Below are 21,849 nucleotides of genomic sequence, written 5' to 3' on the forward strand. Positions count from 1 at the left end.
ACCTTTTGGGTTGAAGGCAATGTTAGCGCTGGTGCTAGTGCTGATGCAAGATTGTAGGTGCAAGCAATTGTACCCAGGAAGGATAATTGCAATCATAATCAGTCATTTGCACCTTCCAGCAGAGGAGCAAGTGATTAATTGCATCAGAAATCATTTCATTAACACAACTAATAAAAGGTGTCATTATGTTTTCAATTAATACCTTTTATCTGAGGATTTCAATGGGGTTTTAAGTATCGCCACAGTTTATATATAAAGTTCACATTTTCACACAGGCATCTGGTAGTCAGGAAGATTCTAGGTTTAGGAATTGTGAGCATATACTTTCCCATTTCATGCATGCACATACTTTCCCTCTACCCTACTATGCTCTCCTCCCCAAATAGGAGCAAATGTTGAAAGAGATCTTAGTGAGAAAAACTATTCAAATTATTTGTAGGAGAGTAGACTGTCCTTTTCTTTTAGAAAAGACTGTTTAAGTAGAGATGAAAAACAATGAGCTAGAACAATCAGAATATTTAGGTCCTAGTCTCAGATCTGATGCTCACTAGCTATAGAAACTTTTTCATTTTTTTTGTTTTTCTTTTGGGGTTGAAATATAGCACAATATATCCATCTAGGTCAGAAAGAAGAAAAGAGAGGGTGGAGCCAAGATGGCCGAGTGAAAGCAACTACTCACCTAAGCTCTTAGACAAACTCCTTCAGATACCTCTAAAAAAGAGAATCTGACCAAATTTTGGAGGTGCAGGATCCAATAGAAGACAGACTGTGGCAGATTCATAGCCCAGGACAGACTGGAAAGTCAACAGGAATGGTCTGTTCCTCAGGGGTGAGCCCACAGCACACAGCAAAGTGCATCCCTCAGTGGCGTGGCCAAGCGGGAAAACACTGGGGCAGCTGCAGACAGCAGCAAGCACACCGGAAAGGCAGAGTGGCAGCCCAGGATGGGAGACCAGCAGAGCCTAGTGAGTGACAGCTGCTGAGCACCAGATATCAGCTGCAGCAGCTCCTGAGACTTTCAGCCCGAAGACTAAATGTCTATAAGTTACCTAGTTGAACTTCTGGGAGCCACAATGGCAGAGGGAATGGTAAATGCTCTCTCCTCCCCATTTGCTGATCTTGAAAGAGCCATAAAATATGGATCAGTAGGAACAGCTGATGGGGCAAACAGTCTCATAACACCTGAGGCTAGGAAAATACCTAAGTGGGATTCCTCTTACTCTGGCAGAGGCAAACCAGAAGGAGAGGGACCCCAGGGCAGTGGAAACTCACACTAGGACCCAGGTGTGCCTCAGCGCTAGGAGAGGAGCTCGAGGGGAGATAGAAACTTGCACTAGGACCCAGGAGAGCCTCAGCCCTAGGAGAGAAGTCACAGAGGGGATGGAAACTCGCAACAGGACCCAGGTGAGCCTCAGCCCTAGGAGAGGAGCCCCAGGAGGGGTAAAAACTCACACTAGGATCCAGGCATGCCTCAGCACTCCAGGGGAAATGGAAAGACAATAGGGCAGCCAGGATCACCAACCCCTGAGCTTACCTTTGCCACAGCTCAGGTGAGGAGATCTCCCCTGACCAGACCACCCCTCCTCCACACTTAACAAGCTAGCCCCAGGGCTGATTGGGAAACACAAAACAAAAAGATAAATTAGCACCTGCCCTTAGCTTTTTCACACCAGTCAGCTCAACACGAAGTTCTGCAGCTTCTAACTGAAAGAATCAGAAGCCACAACACACTATCACCATCATGAGCAAGAAAAAGCAAAGCAAGGGTGAAAAAAACCATAGATCTTTCTATGGGGACAAGGATCAAAACACAAGTACCAAAGAGGTCAGTAGTAAGACTGTACTCCCATCTGAAACTTCAGAAGGGACTATGAACTGCTTGCATGCACAAACAGCTCTCCTGGAACAGCTGAAGAAGGAAATAGAAGAGAAAGTGGACAATGATCTTAAAAGCATGAAAAAAGAATTCCATGAAGAGAACATCTCTTTAAAAAGGAAAATTGAACAAGTGGAAAAGGAAGTTCAAAAACTAACAGGAGAAAATAATTCCTTAAAAACGAATAATTGGATAGATGGAAAAGGAGATGCAAAAGTTAACTGAAGAAAACAATTTGATAAAAATTAGACTTGGGCAAGTAGAAACTAATGACTCTATGAGACATCAAGAATCAGTCAAACAAAATCTAAAGAATGAAAAGATAGAAGAAAATATAAAATACCTAATTGGAAAAACAACTGACCTGGAAAAGAGATCCAGGAGAGAAAATTTAAGAATTATTGGTCTACCAGAAAGCCATGATGAAAGAGTCCAGACAATATCATCCAAGAAATCATCAAGAAAAACTGTCCAGAAGTGCTAGATTCAGAGGGCAAAATAGTCATTTAAAGAATCCATCATTTACCTCCTGAAAGGGATCCCAAACTCAAAACCCTAAGAAATATTGTTGCCAAATTCCAGAACTATCAAGTGAAGGAAAAAATACTACAGGGAGCCAGAAAGAAGCCATTCAAATATCAAGGAGCTACAGTCAGGATCAAACAGGATCTTGCAGCTTCTACATTAGAAGATCAGAGGAATTGGAATCCAATATTCCGTAAGGGAAAGGAACTGGGACTACAATCAAGGATCAATTACTCAGCAAAGTTCAGCATAACATTTCAGGCAAGGAGATGGTCATTTAATGAAGTAAGGGAATTCCAGACCTTCCTGACAAAAAAGCCAGAACTCAATAGAAAATTCGATCTTCAAATGCAAGTCTCAAGAGAGGCATAAAAAGGTAAACAGGGGGAAAAAAAAACTTGTTACTCAATTTGGGCAAACTGTTTACCTCCCTACAAGGGAAGATGATACCTGTTAATCTTGAGAATTGTACGTCTATTATGAAATATAAAAGGGATAAACGCAGAAGAAACAGGTATAAAGTAAATGATGTAATGATAAAATATGATTTAAGCATGCAAAGGGATTGTAACAGAAGATGTGAAAAGGAGGAAGCAGAAAATGGTAAATTACATCACAGGAAGAAGTACAAAATTAGTAAAGGGAAAGAGGGGAGGGAGATGAGCATTGTTTGAGAGGTACTCTCATCTGATTTGGTTCAAGGAGGGAACAAGAAACTTGATTAAGTATATAATTCTAATTAGTTCTACAGGCAGTAGAGGGGAAGGAAGAAGAAAGGGGAGGGGAAGCTAAAAGGGAGGGAAGAAGTAGTAAAAGTAAAAGGGAGTAAAAGTGAGGGGGGCTAAAAGAAGGAAGGAAAGACTGTGGGAGGTGGTGAAAAGTGAAAACTATTGAGGAGGGAAAGGGAGACAGGAGAATTAAAAGCACAAATGGTGGGAAAGAGGATGGAAGGAAATACACAGATTGTAGTCATAACTGTGATGTGAATGGAATGAACTCTCCCATGTGTTGGCCTGTCATTGCCAAAGAAGAACATGCTATCAGAGAAATGATGACTTGACTTGCACTTGACTTTGTTTTGTTTTTTTTTTTTTTTGAGTGAAGGAGGTCTGTGAGGGTCACCAGCCTCACTTCTCCTCCAGAGCCATCTGAATTCAGTGACCAGATATTCATCAGGATGACTGGAGATGACTCAGGATGAGGCAATTGGGGTTAAGTGACTTGCCCAAGGTCACATGGCTAGTGAGTGTCAAGTGTCTGAAGTGAGATTTGAACTCAGGTCCTCCTGACTCCTGCACTAGTGTTCTATCCACTGCACCACCTAGCTGCCCCAAACTCTCCCATAAAACAGAGACAGGTAGCAGAATGGATTAAAAGCCGTAATTCAATAATATGTTGTTTACAAGAAACACATTTGAAATAGGGGGATACACACAGGGTAAAGGTAAAAGGTTGGAACAGAATATATTGTACTTCAGCTGTTGTAAGAAAAGCAAGGGTAGCAATCCTAATCTCAGACAAAGCAAAAGCAGAAATAGATCTAACCAAAAGAGATAAGGAAGGAAACTATATCCTGATAAAAGGTACCATAGACAATGAAGCAATATCATTACTAAACATGTATGCTCCAAGTGGTATAGCATCCAGATTCTTAGAGAAGATGTTGAGGGAGTTGAAGGAAGAAACAGACAGCAAAACTATACTAGTGGGGGGACTTCAACCTCCCCCTCTCTGAACTTGATAAATCTAACCTCAAAATAAACAAGAAAGAGGTTAAGGAGGTAAATAAAACTCTGGATAAGGTAGATATGATAGATCTCTGGAGAAAACTGAATGGGAATAGAAAGGAATATACCTTTTTCTCAGTGGTACATGGCACATATACAAAAATTGACCATGTTCTAGGGCATAAAAACCTCACAATCCAGTGCAGAAAGGCAGAGATAGCCAATGCATTCTACTCAGATCATAATGCAATAAAAACTGTATGTAATGAAAGGTCATGGAAAGATTAACCAAAAATTAATTGGAAACTAAATAATCTAATACTACAGAAGGAGTGGGTTAAACAACAAATCATAGACACAATCAACAACTTCATTCAAGAGAATGGCAATAACAAGACAACCTACCAAATCTTATGGGATACTGCAAAAAGCAGTTTTTAGGGGAAGTTTTATATCTTTGAATGCTTACATGAATGAAATAGAGAAAGAGGAGATCAATGACTTGGCCATGCAGCTGAAAAAGCTAGAAAAAGAACAAATTGAAACTCCCCAAGTAAATACCAAATTAGAAATACTGAAAACTAAAGGAGAGATTAATAAAATTGAAATTAAGAAAACTATTGAACTAATAAATAAAACCAATAATTGATTTTATGAAAAAACCTAATAAAACTGATCAATTTGATTTAAAAAAAAAAGAAAAAAAAAACCAAATTACTAAAATCAAAAATGAAAGGGTCACACTCACCTCCAATGAGGGGAAATTAAAACAATAATTAGAAATTACTTTGCCCAACTTTATGTCCATAAATTCAACAGTCTAAAGGAGATGATGAGTATTTTAAAAAAATACAAACTGCCCAGATTAACAGAAGAAGAAGTTGAATACTTAAACAAAGCCAACTCAGAAAAAGAAATTGAACAAGCCATCAATGAACTCCCTAGGAAATCTCCAAAACCAGATGGATTTACAAGTGAATTCTATCAAACATTTAAAGAACAGTTAATTCCAATACTATATAGACTATTTTTGAAATTTGGGGAAGGAGTCCTCCTAAATCCTTTTCATGATACAAATATGGTTTTGATACCTAAACCAGGAAGAGACAAAACAGAGAAAGAAAATTATAGACCAATACCTCTAATGAATATAGATGCAAAAATTTTAAATAAGATTTTAGTAAAACGAATACAGCATCTTATCATAAGAATAATACATTATGATCAGGTAGGATTCAAACTAGGAATGCAGGGCTGGTTCAATATTAGGAAAACTATTAGCATTATTGATAATATCAACAACAAAACTAACAGAAACCACATGATTATCTCAATAGATGCAGAAAAACTTTTGACAAAATACAGCACCCATTCCTATTAAAACCGCTGGAGAACATAGGTATAAAGGGAACTTTCCATAAAATAACAAGCAGCATCTACCTAAAACCTTCAGCAAGCATTATATGCAATGGAGATAAGCTAGATGCATTTCCAATAAGATCCAGGGGTGAAAAGAGGATGTCCATTATCACCACTATTATTCAATATGGTATTAGAAATGTTAGCTGTAGCAATTAGACAAGATAAAGAAATTGAAGGAATTAGAATAGACAAAGGAGAAACTAAGTTATCACTCTTTGCGGATGATATCATGATATACTTAGAGAATACCAGAGATTCAAGCAAAAAACTACTTGAAATAATAAACAAATTTACAGATTACAAAATAAACCTGCAAAAATCTTCTGCATTCCTATATATTAGTAACAAAGTCCAACAGCAAGAGATAGAAAGGGAAATCCATTTAAAGCTAGGGTAGACACTATAAAATATTTGGGAGTTTACCTGCCAAGACAAACCCAGGGACTATATGAACACAATTACAAGACACTTTTCACACAAACAGTCAGACCTAAGTAAGTGGAAAAACATCAGTTGCTAGTGGGTAGGTTGAGCCAATATAATAAAAATGACAATTATACCTAAATTAATTTACTTATTTAGTGCCATACCAATTAAACTATCAGATAATAATTTTCTAGAACTTAATAAAATAATATCAAAATTCATCTAGAAGAACAAAAGGTCCAGAATATCAAAGGGACTAATGAAAAGAAATGCTAGGGAAGGTGTCCTAGCGCTACCAGATCTCAAGTTGTATTATAAAGCAGCAGTTATCAAAACCACTTGGCACTGGCTAAGAAACAGAAGGGTAGATAAGTGAAGTAGGCTAGGTACTCAAGGCACAGTAGGCAACGAATGTAGCAATCTACTATTTGATAAACCCAAGGACCCCAGCTTCTGGGATAAGAACTCACCACTTGAGAAAAAAATTGCTGAGAAAACTGGATAACAGTGTGGCAGAAACTAGGCATGGACCAATGCTTGACACCATACACAAGAATAAAGTCTATACCAATCTAGGTATAAAGATTGGTACTATGGACAAATTGGAGGAGCAAGGAATAGTATATCAGATTTATGGAGAAGGGAGGAATTTTTGACTAAAGAAGAGATAGAAAGCATTATGAAGTACAAGATGGATAATTTTGATTACATTAAACTGAAAAGTTTTTTCACAACCAAACCCAATGCAACCAAAATTCAGAGGAATGTAGTATATTGGAAAAGAATTTTTACAGCTCATCTTGGGGATAAAGGCCTCATTTCTAGAATACATAGAGAACTGAGTCAAATGTACAACAATACAAGACATTCTCCATTTGATAAATGGTCGAAGGATATGAACACATAATTTTCAGAGGAAGAAATTAAAGATATCTATAATCATAGGAAAAAATGCTCCAAATCACTTTTGATTAGAGATGCAGATCAAAACAACTCTGAGATACCACATCACACCTATTAGATTGGCAAACATGACAGAACAGGAAAATGATAAATGTTGGAGAGGATGTGGGAGAGTTGGAACACTAATTTATTGTTGGTGGAGTTGTGAGCGCATCCAACCATTCTGGAGAGTGGTTTGAAACTATGCCCAAAGGGCTACAAAAATGTGTATACCCTTTGACCCAGCAACAGTGCTTCTAGGACTGTATCCCCAAGAGAACATAAAAATGGGAAAGGGTCCCACATGTACAAAAATATTTATAGCAGCACTCTTTGTAGTGGCCAAGAACTGGAAGTCAAGGGAATGCCCATCAATTGGGGAATGGCTGAATAAATTATGGTATATGTGTGTGATGGAATACTATTGTGCTATAAGAAATGATGAATAAGAAGACTTCAGAGAGGCCTGGAAAGACTGATGCTGAGTGAAAGGAGCAGAACCAGGAGAACTTTATGAACAGCAATGACCACAGTGTGTGAGAGTTTTTCTGGTAGACTTGGAACTTCATAGGAATGCAAGGACTTAAAAAAAATTCCCAATGGTCTTCTAAGGAAAAATGCCCTCCACATCCAGAGAAAGAACTATGCAAGTCAGTCGCAGAATGTAGCAGATCATTTTTGTGTGTGTGTATTATGTTTTGACTTGTTATATGATTCTCCCATTCATTTTAGTTCTTCTACACAGCATGACTATAGTGAAAATGTTTTTAATATTAATGTATGTGTGGATCCTATATAGAATTGTATGCAGTCTCGGGGAGAGAGGGGGGAAGTATGGGGTAGGTAGGGGAAAAAAATCTAAGTTACATGGTAGTGATTGTAGAACACTAAAAATAAATAAAATTAATATAAAAATGAAATATTTGGACTTAAAAAAAGAAAGAAGAGAAAATATGGGAAATATCATTTTATGTCTTGACTATATTTTTCCCTTCTGAAGGCAATATTGCTTCTGACTAGAGTATGTCTACACACAAGCATTTGTGTGCAAGTGTGTGCTATAGACATAGGGCTCTTTGACCCTTAGTTTCCTCATCCATAAAAAGAGGATTACATTACTGGTCCTTCCCACTTAGTAGATTTATTGTGAGGAAAGCATTTTCTAACTCTCAAAGTGTTATAGAAATATGTTATCATTATCATCATCAATGGAATTCTTAACCTTATTAAACTTTTCTTGATAATTCAGTATAATTGGTTTCCTTTATAATTCTATGTATTGCATTTTATGCATTTTGTGAAGGGATCTATAGGCTTTACCAGATAACCAAAGGGGTCCATGACCAAAAGTTGAAGAAAATCTTGTTTAAATACATATGGGATGCAAAGAAATGGCTTTTAGTCAAGAACTTTTGGGTCAGTCACCCAATCTCCTGATTCAAGCCCTTATCTGAAAAATAAGAATGATTCTAGACCTACAGAGCTAGAAGAAAGAGATCATAGTTCTTGAAGTACCAAGTTCAATGGGTTGTTCTAGGGATCCAATACAATTCAAGAAAACACTATAGACTGTATTACATATTATTCTATACTATACATTTTTATGCAAATTTCATTATTTCAAGCATCATGTAATGAGCTCTCACCATCTTTTAAGGTGCCATATTACTACATCAGTTAACTGTTGTAATTTTTTTTCCAAATATCAAACTTTTGACTCCTATATCTATTCTTCTGTTATTCTTTCAGGAAAATCAGAATTTATGTACACTACACCACCCTCCCAAATAGCCCTTCATTTCAATGAAGATGATTACTAACTCTTCTATGAGTCTTTTCCTTTCCAGCCTCCACTACCCTACTCCTTTATTCATATTGATCTATTATTGAAAAACCTCAGGCTATTCCAATCACTACATTATCCATCATTACTAAACTGGACACTCATGATGATGGAACTTTTGTGTAGGAATTATTTTTCTACATGACATTTTCCCATTTACAGCACTTTCATTCCCAACTCCTTTGGGAAACTTTTTATGTTATTTTATTTTCCAGTTACATGTAAAAACAATTTTTGACATCTTTTAAAAAAGTTTTGAGTTCAGAATTCTCTCTCCCCCCATCCCACCCCATCCCTAAGACAGCAAGCAATTTGATATAGTTTACACGTGTACAGTCATGAAAAATATATTTCCATATTGGTCATGTTGTGAAAGAAAACACAAACCAAAAAAAAAAAAACCTTTAGGAAACTTTTAAGGAGGTTTTGCCTATATTGTGTTAAAGAGACCACTGCAATATTTCAACTGCCCAGTTCTTTCTTTAGGAGACAAAAAGCATGCCAGATATATCCATGCATCTATTCTACCACATGACACCATTGTTTTCTTTACCTTATGAACAGAATGAGGAAAGATCTTTTCCCCCACCAATAATCGGACTATTGCATCCCATCTCTCCATGGCCTGGTAGTCCCATGCGGTCACCATGAATGCAATCTGTCTAGGGGGCAGTTGCATCTCCCGGGCAGCAAAAACTGTCCCATCAGCCCCCACTTTGAAGTCCAAATTGTTGGTCTCATACTGCACTCCCTTGGTGCTGCTGCAGCTGCTGAATTTTACTAGGAGAGAAGTTAAAAAAAAAGAGGAGATATGTCATGATATAACTCTTGATCAGAAAACAACAACAACAAAAATCACACACAAATCAAATATGTATCTTCACAGGGTTCATTTTTCCATGGCATGTTTAAGATCTGAAAGAAACATTGAGGGGGAGTGATTTAACTGTTATTTTGACCTTCAGGAAGGTATTGTCTTTTATCTTCATTCTCAGGGGAATTGGCTACTTGTTTTAAAAAAGGAGGAGGATGGGGAGGCCACCTGATAGAGTTTCATTATATCTAAAACACAGCTGTTCTCCATTTCTACAAATGAATTTTTCACTTGTCGCTATGATCTCAGAATTCAACTGGAGGCTATTAACTACAGGGTGGATATTTTCTACATGAAATATATTCCTTGCTTCAGTGGCCTGCCTACCATATGCAAACCACTCTTCACGATAAATGGATGCCTAAAAACCCTTAATTATTGTAGCTTGTTCTAAGAGAAGGCCAAGTGCAGGGGAATGTTTTTTAAAATGGAGGGGGGCGGGGAATGCAATCTAAGAAACATTATATAATATCAGGCAGGCCACCAAAGGAGAACTTAATCCCACGCTCAGTGACTATTGGGCTTACTTCCCTAATGAGAGCTATCACACAACTCTGAGGCCTGCTGCAAAATGCAATGCACAAGACTTTCCAGCAGGGCCAGACCAGGGCACAGGCAGCATCAAAGTGGGGTGGGAAGATGGAGGGGGAGTATGGGAATGTGCTTCACTGGTTAATTGAAAATATAGAATTAAAACAGATATTCCATTGACACTGTTGGGCACAGCACACACAGCTTTGCTTCCAAAACATTAATTAGCCAACCGAATTGATAGCACACCTCTTAATGATTTCAGGATGGAGTCCATTTTTAACTCTGCTATAGAAAGAGAGGCTTATTTTTTTTTTTTGCAAGCTGCACATTCATTTAAATCACATTAGTACATTTTTCGTATGTATATGCTTTTGAAGCTGCGACAGAATGCAGCAGTAAATTATGAGGCACCCACAGCAAATGCCACATTCTGTTGATAAAAAAATCCCCAAACTCCATGATGGATAAAGTTACCTAGTATTTATAACAATGTGAGGATCTAAGTAATTATGGTAGGAGGATTAGTTTTTAACCAATTTTTCTGGCACTGTGTGCATAGTTTAATTACCATTTATTCTAAAATCTCAACAAAAAAAGCTACTCATTGTTTCATTGGAGAAAGATTCCCCCCTCCCACCTTTCACCTTTTATTGTTTCTTTCCTTGAAATAATCAATCATTGATAGATTGCCTCATCACTCTGACACTTCCCCAAGTACCTCTTGGATTAAGAAAATAAATATTTCTAAATATGCAGAAAACAACCCTTGTCATTCTTTTCCCCCTGGACATAAGAACAAAGTATGTCCAGGGCTCACAGAGTTTCACAAACAGCTCCTTTAAGGGAATAAGTTGAAAATAGTGGCTCCAGTGAGAGGTGGTAAGAGGGATAGATTTTTCACTTCTTAATGAGGAAATAATTACATTTTTTCAAGTGAGAGGAGAATTCTGAAATGCTCTGATAGTTTCCTTTCCCAACAGTAAACAAATTAAAGTCAGATACAAACTGACTGGATCAATCACTTCTGACACCACACTGTCATTGACAGGAACATGACAGTTACATTATTGCTGTGAAATCCGCACAAAATACATTAATAAAATCTTTTGTTCTGGAAAAACAGATCTCTAGCAAAACAAAAAAAGTGTTTCTACTACCCCAGAGAGTCAGTAAAGGAGACTGAATTTGGCATCAGAGAATCAAGGCTCATACCCTCGTTGTGCTATTTACTAGTTATGTGTCCTTGGGTCAGTCGCTTTCCCTTCTCTTGGCCTCAGTTTCCTTATCTGGAAAGTGAGGGGTGGGACTAGTTGATCTCAAGGGTTCATTCAAACTCCAAATACTATGATCCTGTGACAAAACTATGTGTTTCCCTTTAAGGAAATCCAATATACAGAAATGTATGTAAATCAAAAAATAAAACGGAAATTGATGGAACAATTTTTCACCTTTTAAAAGGAACAAAAGGAATTTACCTAAGAGAGTTCCTCGAGTGAACTTGAATCTAACTTGATTTTATATAGATACTTCTTTATGTTTATCTCTTTTGGGGGGAGCTGATGATAGAAATCAAAGTTCACTTATACACTTACATGGAAATGAGGGAAGATGAGTGTTGTGCCATATTTATATGTGCACATTACTGTACATGTGTACACACAGGATATGTATTTGTACACAGATGCTGCTCCTGAGGGTCAATGACACATAACCTATCACAGGACTGAACAAGCTAATCTAGGTCCTGTTCCTTTAGCTGCTCTGTTTGAAGAGTTTGGCCTGTATTAAGCAGCCAAGGCCTCTGCCCACAAGGTCTAAAGCTGCTTACTGAATTATCTTTCATCCTCTGTGAGCTGTGGATTGCCTGCACTCACAAACCCCTGCCTCCATTCTCCTTTCCCTCCAACCCCCAACAGCATGCCAATCTGTCAGCACTGTCAGCTACAGCTGGTCTCTCAGTTGTGCAGGGGGCCCAAGGCCTTGATTCAGTGTCACCCCAGAGTTCTTTGAGCTGACCACCTGCTATGTGTCTGCCTTTCTTTAGTCCACCAGGGTATTTTGCTTTTACCCATTCTTCTCACAGCAGGACTACTGGATTGACTTTCTGTGGTCCCTGCTCCAGTGCCTGTGGAGTGGCTGAGTTCCAGGAATGTGCCATGGGAGCCTTTGTCCTCCTCTTTGATGGGGTGTGTGACACTGGTTGATTCAGTCCAGTGGCAGAGCTCAGAGATGGCAACAGGCCCGTGTCTTTCACGGAGGCACAGTGATGATGTTACCTCCTTGCAGATGCAGATTTCCTCTAGATCCATGGACCACATCAGCTGCCTGCCTGTCAGAAGAGATGCTAGTTCCCTCAGCTTCACTGGTTATCCCCTTGTCATGAGACCATGTGTGCTAGTTTGCCCGGCCCTTCACTTTAGAAACTTTAAAGTTCTATATAGTGACACTGATTCCAACTTGTGGCTGGGGTAGGTTTTTAATCATGGTAAATGCCATCATTAGCAACTACCACAATACCTTATACAAAGGCACTAAAAATGGCTAGCTGAATGAATGAATCAGGCATATAGGATATAGGGACATATACACAAAAATGTTTGTATGTGTGTGCTTGTATATATATGCATATGTATATATATATATTTGAACACAAGAAGATTATTTTTCCTGAACTCAGGCCCAGGACTCTATTGTATTTGCTCCCTATCTTCCTTTTCTTAAAAGAAACACCCAGAATTGAACACAGAACATAATTAGTCTGATGATGTCAGCGGACAACAGGACTGCCACCTCCCACACAAAGGATACTACAGTGCTATTAAAATAGCTCAAGATCAAGGTTGTTTTTGACCAATATGTATTATTAAGCACCTCTTATGTACTAGGCTCTGCTAGGTTCTAGGTATACAAGTACAATGAAACAATCCTTGCCTGTAGTGAGCTTACAATGGGGAAAGATGATGAAACTGACAAAGTATATATAAACATCTCTCTATCTACACACACACATATATATGTGTGAATAGGTAGACATGTGCATATACATACTTTTACATAGAGAATTAATTAGTAAATTAATATTTAGGCAAATACTTAAATGCAAGCTAGTTTGGGAATGCACTAATATAGAAATCAGTCAAAGTTTCATGTAAAAGGTGATTCACAAACTGTACCTTAAAGGAAGTGATAGACTTCACGAGATAAAGGAAGGAGGAAAGAGAGAGTATATTTCAGCTGTGGGGGTGGGGGTGGGGCCAGTCAGTACAAAAGCATGGATAGATGCAAAAAGGAAAGCCATGAGCGAGAAACAGATAGAAGGTCAATTTGGCTAAATCACAGAATGCAGGAGGTATAGTAATATTCAGTGAGTCTGGAAATATGTGTTGGGACCAGGTGGTGTAGGGCTTTAAAAACTAAACAGAGGAGTTTGTATTTTATTCTCAAGTCTCTGGGATGCCAATGGAATGGACTGAGTCACACATTCACATCTATGCTTAAGGAAAATTACTTTGACAGCAATGGGGCATGGAAAGAGACTTGAGGTAATGTGAACAATTAAAATATGTTGCTACAATCAAGGTGAGAGGTGATGGAGTTTGAACTCTCATTATAACTGTGTGAGTGGAGAAAAGGCGTTGCGTAGGAGAGATATTTTTAAGGTAGATATGGGGATATTTGGTGCTGATTGGATGTGTGGTGTGAGGAGTACAGCACAAGGCTGATGTTATGAAGCTAAGATATGGGAAGGATGTTAATGCTTTTGGTAGAAATAAGGAAGTCTGGGAGAGTTTGACAGAAAATAGGAATTCAGTTTTGAACATGGCAAGTATAAGATGTCTCCAGGATATCCAGTCTGAAATGACCAATAATCAATTATTGTTATAGGACTGAGTGGCTGCATTGTTTCAGTGATTCACATAGTGTACATAGTTCATGAAAGTCCCTCAATTTTTATCACAAGCTACTTTTCTAGTCATGTTGTTTTCATCTCATATTTGTGAAATTGGGGAAATTTCAGATCCCAGTCCAGAATTATAATTGTTTTCTGTATTAAATTTCATTTTTAATGAGAGAAGTACACATTAAAACTGATGTTTCACCATACATTCAGCAAATTGACAAAGATGGCAAAAGATGGAAATAGGTAATGTTAGAGGGGTTGTAGACAGATAGATACATTAATATGTTTTTTGTGGAGTTGTGAATTGGTCCAACAATTCTGGAAAACAATTTGGAATTATGTGAAGAAAGCAACTTAAGTGTCCATTCCCTTTGATTCAAAGGTGCCATTGTAAGACATATACCTCAAAAGGGTGTTTGACAGAAAGGCCTTATGTATGTCAAAATACTTATAGAAGTACTTAGAGAAAATACTTATGGAAGGAAATACTTATAGAACAAAATACTTATAGAAGCATTTTTTTTAAAGTAGCAAAGATATGGAAACAAAGTAGATGCTCATTGATTCGAGAATAATTAAATAAATAATACAAGAAATATTGACTATGATGAATATAAAGAATCATCATAGGATTTAACTGATACAAAGTGAAGTAATATATAATGACTACAATAATGTAAATGAAAATAACAATAAAATTTAAAAATCCAAACTGAATTCTATAGAATTATCAAGTTGGACTCAAAGAAAAGTTATAGAAGGGATCTCCTTCTGCTTTTTTGCAAAGTTGGGGGGGGGGGGGCTATGAGTGTGAAATACTGGATATAAAGCCAGACTTTTTCAAAATATTTATTAGTTTTACTGAATTACCTTTCCCTTCCTATTTTTAAAAAATACTTTGTTATAATAGCTAATTTTCTGAGATAAGGAGAGGATGCACTTGGAAACGAGTTATATAAATACAGACTATATCAACAAATACATACTTTAAAAAATCATCCTCTTAGTTTCAACACACTGTCCCAACCTATAGAGAGATTTTGTCATCCCACTTTTCATTCTCCCTCTCATCTCTGTGTCATCCACAAATTTGACGTGCAGACCACCTAGTCCTTCATCCAATACTTCATTTGGTCCCAGATCTCACTTGTGTGGGTACTTCTACTGGATCAGATTGTAACCCACCCTCTGTAATTCATGCCTATGTGTTTCCATATATCTTCTATAGATAATACATTGGAAGTTTTCCTCTAGGTTTTTTTTTTAATATTTTGTGAACAGTAATACAGTACTCATTCAGTCTATTTGTTTTCCCTTCTTCTTGCTACATGATGGGCCCACCTCTGTTTCTGATAATACATTGTCTTCATTTAAATCATTGATTAAACGCTGGCTGGAAGAAGTTCAATGACAGAATCCTGGGGGACTGCAATAGGGAGAGGACTCCAGGCTGACAGTGATACATTAGCCATTTCTGTATCTGTCTAATCTATACCATCATCTAGCCTACATGTCTCCATCTTATTCCTGAGAATATTATGTTGCTGAAATGTCAATCCATGGCATTTACCATGGCATTAGATCTATGTCTAGGAATCACATCAAAAAAGTAAATGAGATCAACTTGAACAGAGCATCGGACTTGGAGTTGGGAAGACCTGAGTTCAAATCCTGCTTCAGATATTTAATCACTGCATAACCCCTTAGAAAGCCACTTGACCTCAATGTATCTGTTTCTTAATCTTTAAAATGGGGATAACAATGGCAACTACTTTGAAGAGTTATTTTGGGGACCCAGTGAGATAACGTGTATAAAGTACTTTGCGTTCATATAGTCCCTGGGTTTGTTTTGGCAGGTAAACTCCCAAGTATTTTATAATATCTACCCTATCTTTAAATGGGATTTCTCTTTCTATCTCTTGCTATTGGACTTTGTTGCTAATATATAGGAATGCAGATGATTTGTGTGGGTTTATTTTGTAACCTGCAACTTTGCCAAAGTTGTTTATCATTTCAAGTAGTACTTTGCAAAATAATAGTGGTAATGATAACAATAGCTAGTACAGATGTTGTTCTTCAAGGTTTGCAAAGTGCTTTATTTGTTATCTCACTTGATTCTCACAAAAACCCTTCAGGGTAGGTGCTATTACTGTCTCTATTTTACAGAAGAGGAAACAGATGCAGAATGACATTAACTGATTTGTCCAGTGCCCATAGCTAAGCATCTTAGGTGGGATTTGAATTCAGGTCTTGACTCCATCAATACTCTATCCACTGTGCCATCTAGCTACCCCAAGCCTAGTCTACATAAACATCAGTAGTTATTATGGTTATGTCCTCACAAGTTATACCTTTTAAGAATCAATTCTATAATTTTATGAAGAATTGACTAATTAAATTACAGGATGATGATCTTAAAGTATCCATTTTCTACCTCTTTTTTCAAAATTCAAGATGTTTGTACTCAGCCCTGTGCCTCTGTTATGAATCCTCAATACTACTTTACATGTATAAAGTATTTTGACATCCATAACCTCATTTGATCCTCAAAAACACAGACAGGGCAGACATTATAGTCTGAATTTTAAAGATCAGGAAATTGAAGCTTAAAAAAGTGAGATTAACTCATCCAAGGTCACACAACTAGCAAGTAAGTGGTTGAACCTGGACTCGAACCCACACCTTTTGTTGCCCAGGGCTGTGTTCTTTCCATTCCACTATATTCTCTCCTAGAATCGCCATCATTTGCAACTTTGGTAAATAGAAAATTTTGTTTTATGCTAGTGCTTTTCCTGATATCTTTGCATCCAAAGAGTACCTATATGTGCTTAGGACTGTGGGACATATATGACAAAGCATGAGATGGCTATGAACCTTAAGGAGCTTCCTATGTTTTGGAAAACTAATGTGTGAATCATGAGACTGAAGATGGTCTATGACTAAATGTCACATTACATAATGTAACTAGGCTGGCCATGGAGTTGGGAAAACCTAGGTTTGAGTCCTCTCTGTGACATATAATAGCTGATCAATCATGAGCACATCACTTAATTTCTTGGTAGCCCCAGACAACTTATAAAAGAACAATTGTTACTTGTCTGCATGAGTGGAAGATGCTTCTTTAGTGTGATCTCTGATACTAATCAAATCAGAGGTCTTCAACAATGACAAAAAAAAGTCTTTAGGTGTTAGTGAATATTTTGTCTTTCTTTTTCTTCCCAGTACCTTGCACAGAGTTCTGTGGGTGCTTATTAAATGCTGAATTAAATTAAGTTAAGCACTGTAGGAATTCAAAGAAATGGGGGAGTATCTAGCTACTTACTACAATAGCTAGGGAAACCTTAGAGAAAGTAGTTCTTGAACTGGGCCTTGCAATATTTGTATACACAGAAGGAGAAATGAGCATTACAGGTAACAGGAACAATGTAGCAAGAATGCTCAATATGGGGTAATGGGCCCTGAATAATTGGAAAGTATCTGTGAGGGTAACAGTTCTCAAAGTATGGTCCAAGAACTCCTAGAGACCCTTTTAGGAGTCCTTGAGGTCAAAACTATTTTCACAATAATACCAAGATTTTAATTTCTAATGCAATAAATACCAATAGATTAATCCCCCTAAACAGAAACTCTTTGGGAGGTCTGCAAAAATTGTTAAGAATATAAAGGAGTCCTAAAAACACTGCTAGTAAGAATCAGAGCCAGGATTTGAACTTAGTTCTCCCTTATTTCAAGTCTACCACTCAGTAAAATCTTGACTATTCAGAATTTGGTGGGAATACTTTATTTATATTCTTATATGTTATTTTGAAATGTTTTCTGTTCTTCTGAACTCAACATTTAGGATAAGGATGCAAATCTCAACAAAATAAACTGAGGTTGCAGATTTTTTGAAAAAGAAATGTGAAAAATTATAATATGTAGCCTATATCTTATATATAAATATGTAATATCTATGTAGTATTTTAAGGTTTGTAAAATGCTTTTATAGACAAACAATCTTGTGAGGTAGATGCTATCATTATTCTCACTTTAAAGATGAGGAAACTGAGGCTGACGTATGCTTGACATATATCTCACAGCTGGTAAGTGTCTGAAGCAAAATTCAAATTCTTATTGGTGTGACTCCAAGTCTATCTCTCTGTTTGTTAGGCTTTATCCTTGTATTAAATCATCATCTCCATCTCTAGACCTGCACAGTAAGTTCAGAGTTTTAGATCTGGGAAGATCTGTAGATGACCTCTGTGTTTATAAAAAACACAATGAAGCACTGGACTTTCTAAGGTAGAGTTGATAACAGAGATTGTTAGAAAAAAAATCAGTTAGCAAGAGCTTTCTGCTTAGGCCTCAGTTATCCAGAAAAATTGAATGAGCCAAGAATTCTTTTTTCTAAGCATTCTGGGTAACTGAAGCTTCCTTGTGTTCTTTTGAACAATGACTTTTGTGAATTCATGGTAAAGACAAGTGCCATTATATATCTGGAGATGTCTTGCTCATAAAATATCCCCCAAGGGGGAAAATTACCACTAAATTCCATGCCCAGCACTATAGATACCCAAGGTGAAAAGGAAACTCAATAGTTTATTTTAATCCTTTTCCTAACACAGTTACATTAGATCTTCTAATTTCTTTCTCAGTCTTCTTGAAAGAAAAAAAATCACAACAAGCCTACGGGATCCTTCATTCTTCAATTTATTTTTCTAAATAAATTAAATGAAATCTCCAAATGTTGCAAAGAAGTTTTTTTTTTATTATTGTGGTTCAACATAGATGTTAGAAATGCAGGCAAAATCTGAGCATGGCATGGGCAACTTAAATTTGAAACATGTTTTGACTTTCTATGGGCATTTACAAAAATATGACCTTTATTCATATCACAACAGAAAACCTCAGAGCACTACCCTGCTATATCCCTCCTTTTCTCCATCCCCAGCCATAATCTGTTTCCCTGCATTTTCTTAGCAACAGAAATATTTTTATGGCATCTACATTTCATGAAAAATATGTATGTCAGTAATGCCAAGACATTTCTATGGTTCCAGTGGGTCTCTGCACTTTATAAATAGGAAAATCACTGTAAAACAAAAGAGCTAGAAGGAGCCTTGGAGACCATCTAACCCAAGCCCCTCATTTTCCCAATGAGAAAACTCAGGCCCAAAGTAGTTTAATGATTTGCTTACGGCAGTAAATGGTAGGAGGAGTAGAACCCAAGTCTCCTGGATCCCAGTCTGATTATTCTTCCAAGATGTCATGCTTCCCCCAAGACAAATTTCATAAGAACATAGGAAATTAATATCTCACGGCATAATTCACTGGCTGCAGGAATCCAGAGCAGGCCACAGTCAATTTCTTTAACATTTTAAAACATCTGTTTGAAATAAAAAGTGTTTCTCTGGTTTTATGCTCTAGAATTGTGAGTCTGTGTCCGATTTTATTCTCTATTATCTCCAAATTGCTACCTGTTGCATGATGTCTCTCAGTGGTTTGCTAATTACTTCCATTAGTTTAAAACAAACTTGACAAGAGACAGAAGGAATCCTGAGAGAAATTAAATCTAATTGTTTAAACACGCACAGTCAAAGTCTGCTCTTTCTTCCTCCTCTCAGAGGTAGAAGGTAGCCACTGCATTGATCTGAATTAAACATGGAGAAAAGTTCCCCTGCTGTAAGCATCAGAGGGCAGCCCTGCATGGATGCCTTGACCCCCAGCCTCTGTCGAGTTTAGCAAGGGTGCAAAAACTGACATCCATCTTGTATAACTGGGTTGTTTTCTCTTTATGCACCCAGCATATCAGCACCTTCCTGATGTACATTAAGTACACACCTATCTACATATTTATTCTCTTCTTTCAATCAGCCAGCACATGGTAATTACTTGGGTGTGTTATCAGTTCCAGCTCTGGAAACAGCAACCACAGAAATCTGATGGTGTCAGAACATAGAGGACACAGAGCTACCGAACTGTGCTTCTCTTCCTTTTGTTCTACAGTGGGCACATTTTCCTCCCTCCTTTCCAATGGTAGGATTCAGATTTAGAGTGCTTGGGTAATCTTGCTTCCTGCCAGTGCAGAACAGTAAGACAGTGATAACAGAGACAGCTCTCCTTTATGGTGTCTGCAGTCACACCAAACTGGACACGCCCCCTGGCCTTGCCTATATGCCTTTGCTCAGGCTTCCCCCTATGCATGTAATACTCTCTCAGCTCTCATCCCCCTCCCTCAAATTCACCTGTTAAAATCTATCTGTCCTTTAGGGTGCATCTTGGGGCTCCCTCCTTTGGGAAGCCTACTCATCTGATTCCAAATCATCTATCTCCCCTTTGGCCAAAACCCCACACTTTTTACGTCTCTCTTGTATTGATAATTGTGATGATGATAGCTTCTGTTTGTATAGTGTTTTAAGGTTTTCAAAGCATTTTGTGGATCTTATCACATTTGGTAAAATGAGATACCAGGTACAGAGTATTTCACAAACCTTAAAGTCCTCTATAAATGTCAGTGATTATTTTTACAAAAATCCAGTGAGATAGGTAGGTAGGTGGTGCAATGGAGACAACACTGGGCCTGGAGTCAGGAAGACCTGTATTCCAATTTGACCTCAGACTCTTACAAGCTATGTGACCTTGGGCAAGTCACTTAACCTTTGTTTGCCTGTTTCCTCAGCTGGAAAGTGGGGGAAAATAGCAATACCTGCCTTGTAGGGTTGTGGTGAGGAGCAAATGAGAAAATGTTTGTAAAGTGCTGAGCAGAGTGCCTGGCAGGTGAAAAGTACTATATGCTTATGTCCCCCTTTCCTTTTATTCTTCCCTTCCTTTCATTTTACAGATGAGGAACCAGAACCTGAGAAAGATTAAAAATAACTTCTCTAGGGTCACATATCCTTGTAATGTCATCCCTCCTCTTCAAAAACAAAGGATGGCAGCAATAACAACAGCTGATGAGCAGAATTTGCACCTAGGTTTTCCTGGCTCCATGTCCAGGACTCTGTGCATTGTGCCACCTGGTGACCTCTTATGCATTAATAGGTTTTATATTGAAATTGGGTGCGTGTGCGTGTATGTATGTATGTTTGTGTGTGATATTTCCTATTAGTCTGTAAGCTCCATGACAACAGGGGCTTGTGTCTCTCTCAGCACTTAGGCATGTTAATAAGTATTTCAGAAATATTGAATTCAATCAATTGGAAACAAGTCAAGGTGGGAGCTCAGGGGTAGGAGCAGTAGGCCTCTAAACCAGAGGTTTGGAGATCAAATCATACAGAGGTCTGACAAGCCAACTTTTTATTCCAAACTGTAAAAGCTGTCTAAAAAAGGAAGAGGCTGTTTTGTAAAGTAGTAAGTTCCTTAGCCCTGGAGGAAAGAGATGGATGACCACCTCTCAGAGATCTTGTACAAGGCATCCTTATTCAGCATAGACTGGACTTGATGACATCTGAGATTGTGTGACATCCTTTGGGTATTTAATTTTAAAATAGTTCTGCTAGTTGATCTAAAATAGTTCTACCAGTAACTGGAGGTTACTAGGTTGGTCAGTGGATAGAGCACTGGACCTTGAGCCAGGAAGCCTGAGTTCAAAGCTGACCTCAGACACTTAGCTGTGTGACCCTGGGCAAGTCACTTAACCTCTGTTTGCCTTAATCCAAGGGAGAAGAAAATGGCCAACCACTCCAGTATCCTTGCCAAGAAAACCCCATGGACAGTATTGGTGTGCTATGGTCCTTGGGGTTGTGAAGAACTGGACACAATTTAATAACTAAACAACAATACTCAGTGATCAGGCATACC

At 37.8% G+C, this 21,849-nt stretch overlaps 1 protein-coding gene across 1 annotated transcript in view; it reads right to left on the reverse strand.

Moving 5' to 3' along the window:
• Window positions 1-21,849, reverse strand: part of CDH4 (cadherin 4) — a 1,168,514-nt gene that overhangs the window by 453,040 nt on the left and 693,625 nt on the right. Inside the window, exon 3 of the mRNA XM_072633380.1 lies at window positions 9,315-9,541. Coding sequence (XP_072489481.1) covers window positions 9,315-9,541 — 227 coding nt within the window. The remainder of the gene's footprint in view (window positions 1-9,314; window positions 9,542-21,849) is intronic.

Source organism: Notamacropus eugenii, chromosome 1 (genome assembly GCF_028372415.1).
Source record: "Notamacropus eugenii isolate mMacEug1 chromosome 1, mMacEug1.pri_v2, whole genome shotgun sequence".
Lineage (NCBI taxonomy): Eukaryota > Metazoa > Chordata > Mammalia > Diprotodontia > Macropodidae > Notamacropus > Notamacropus eugenii.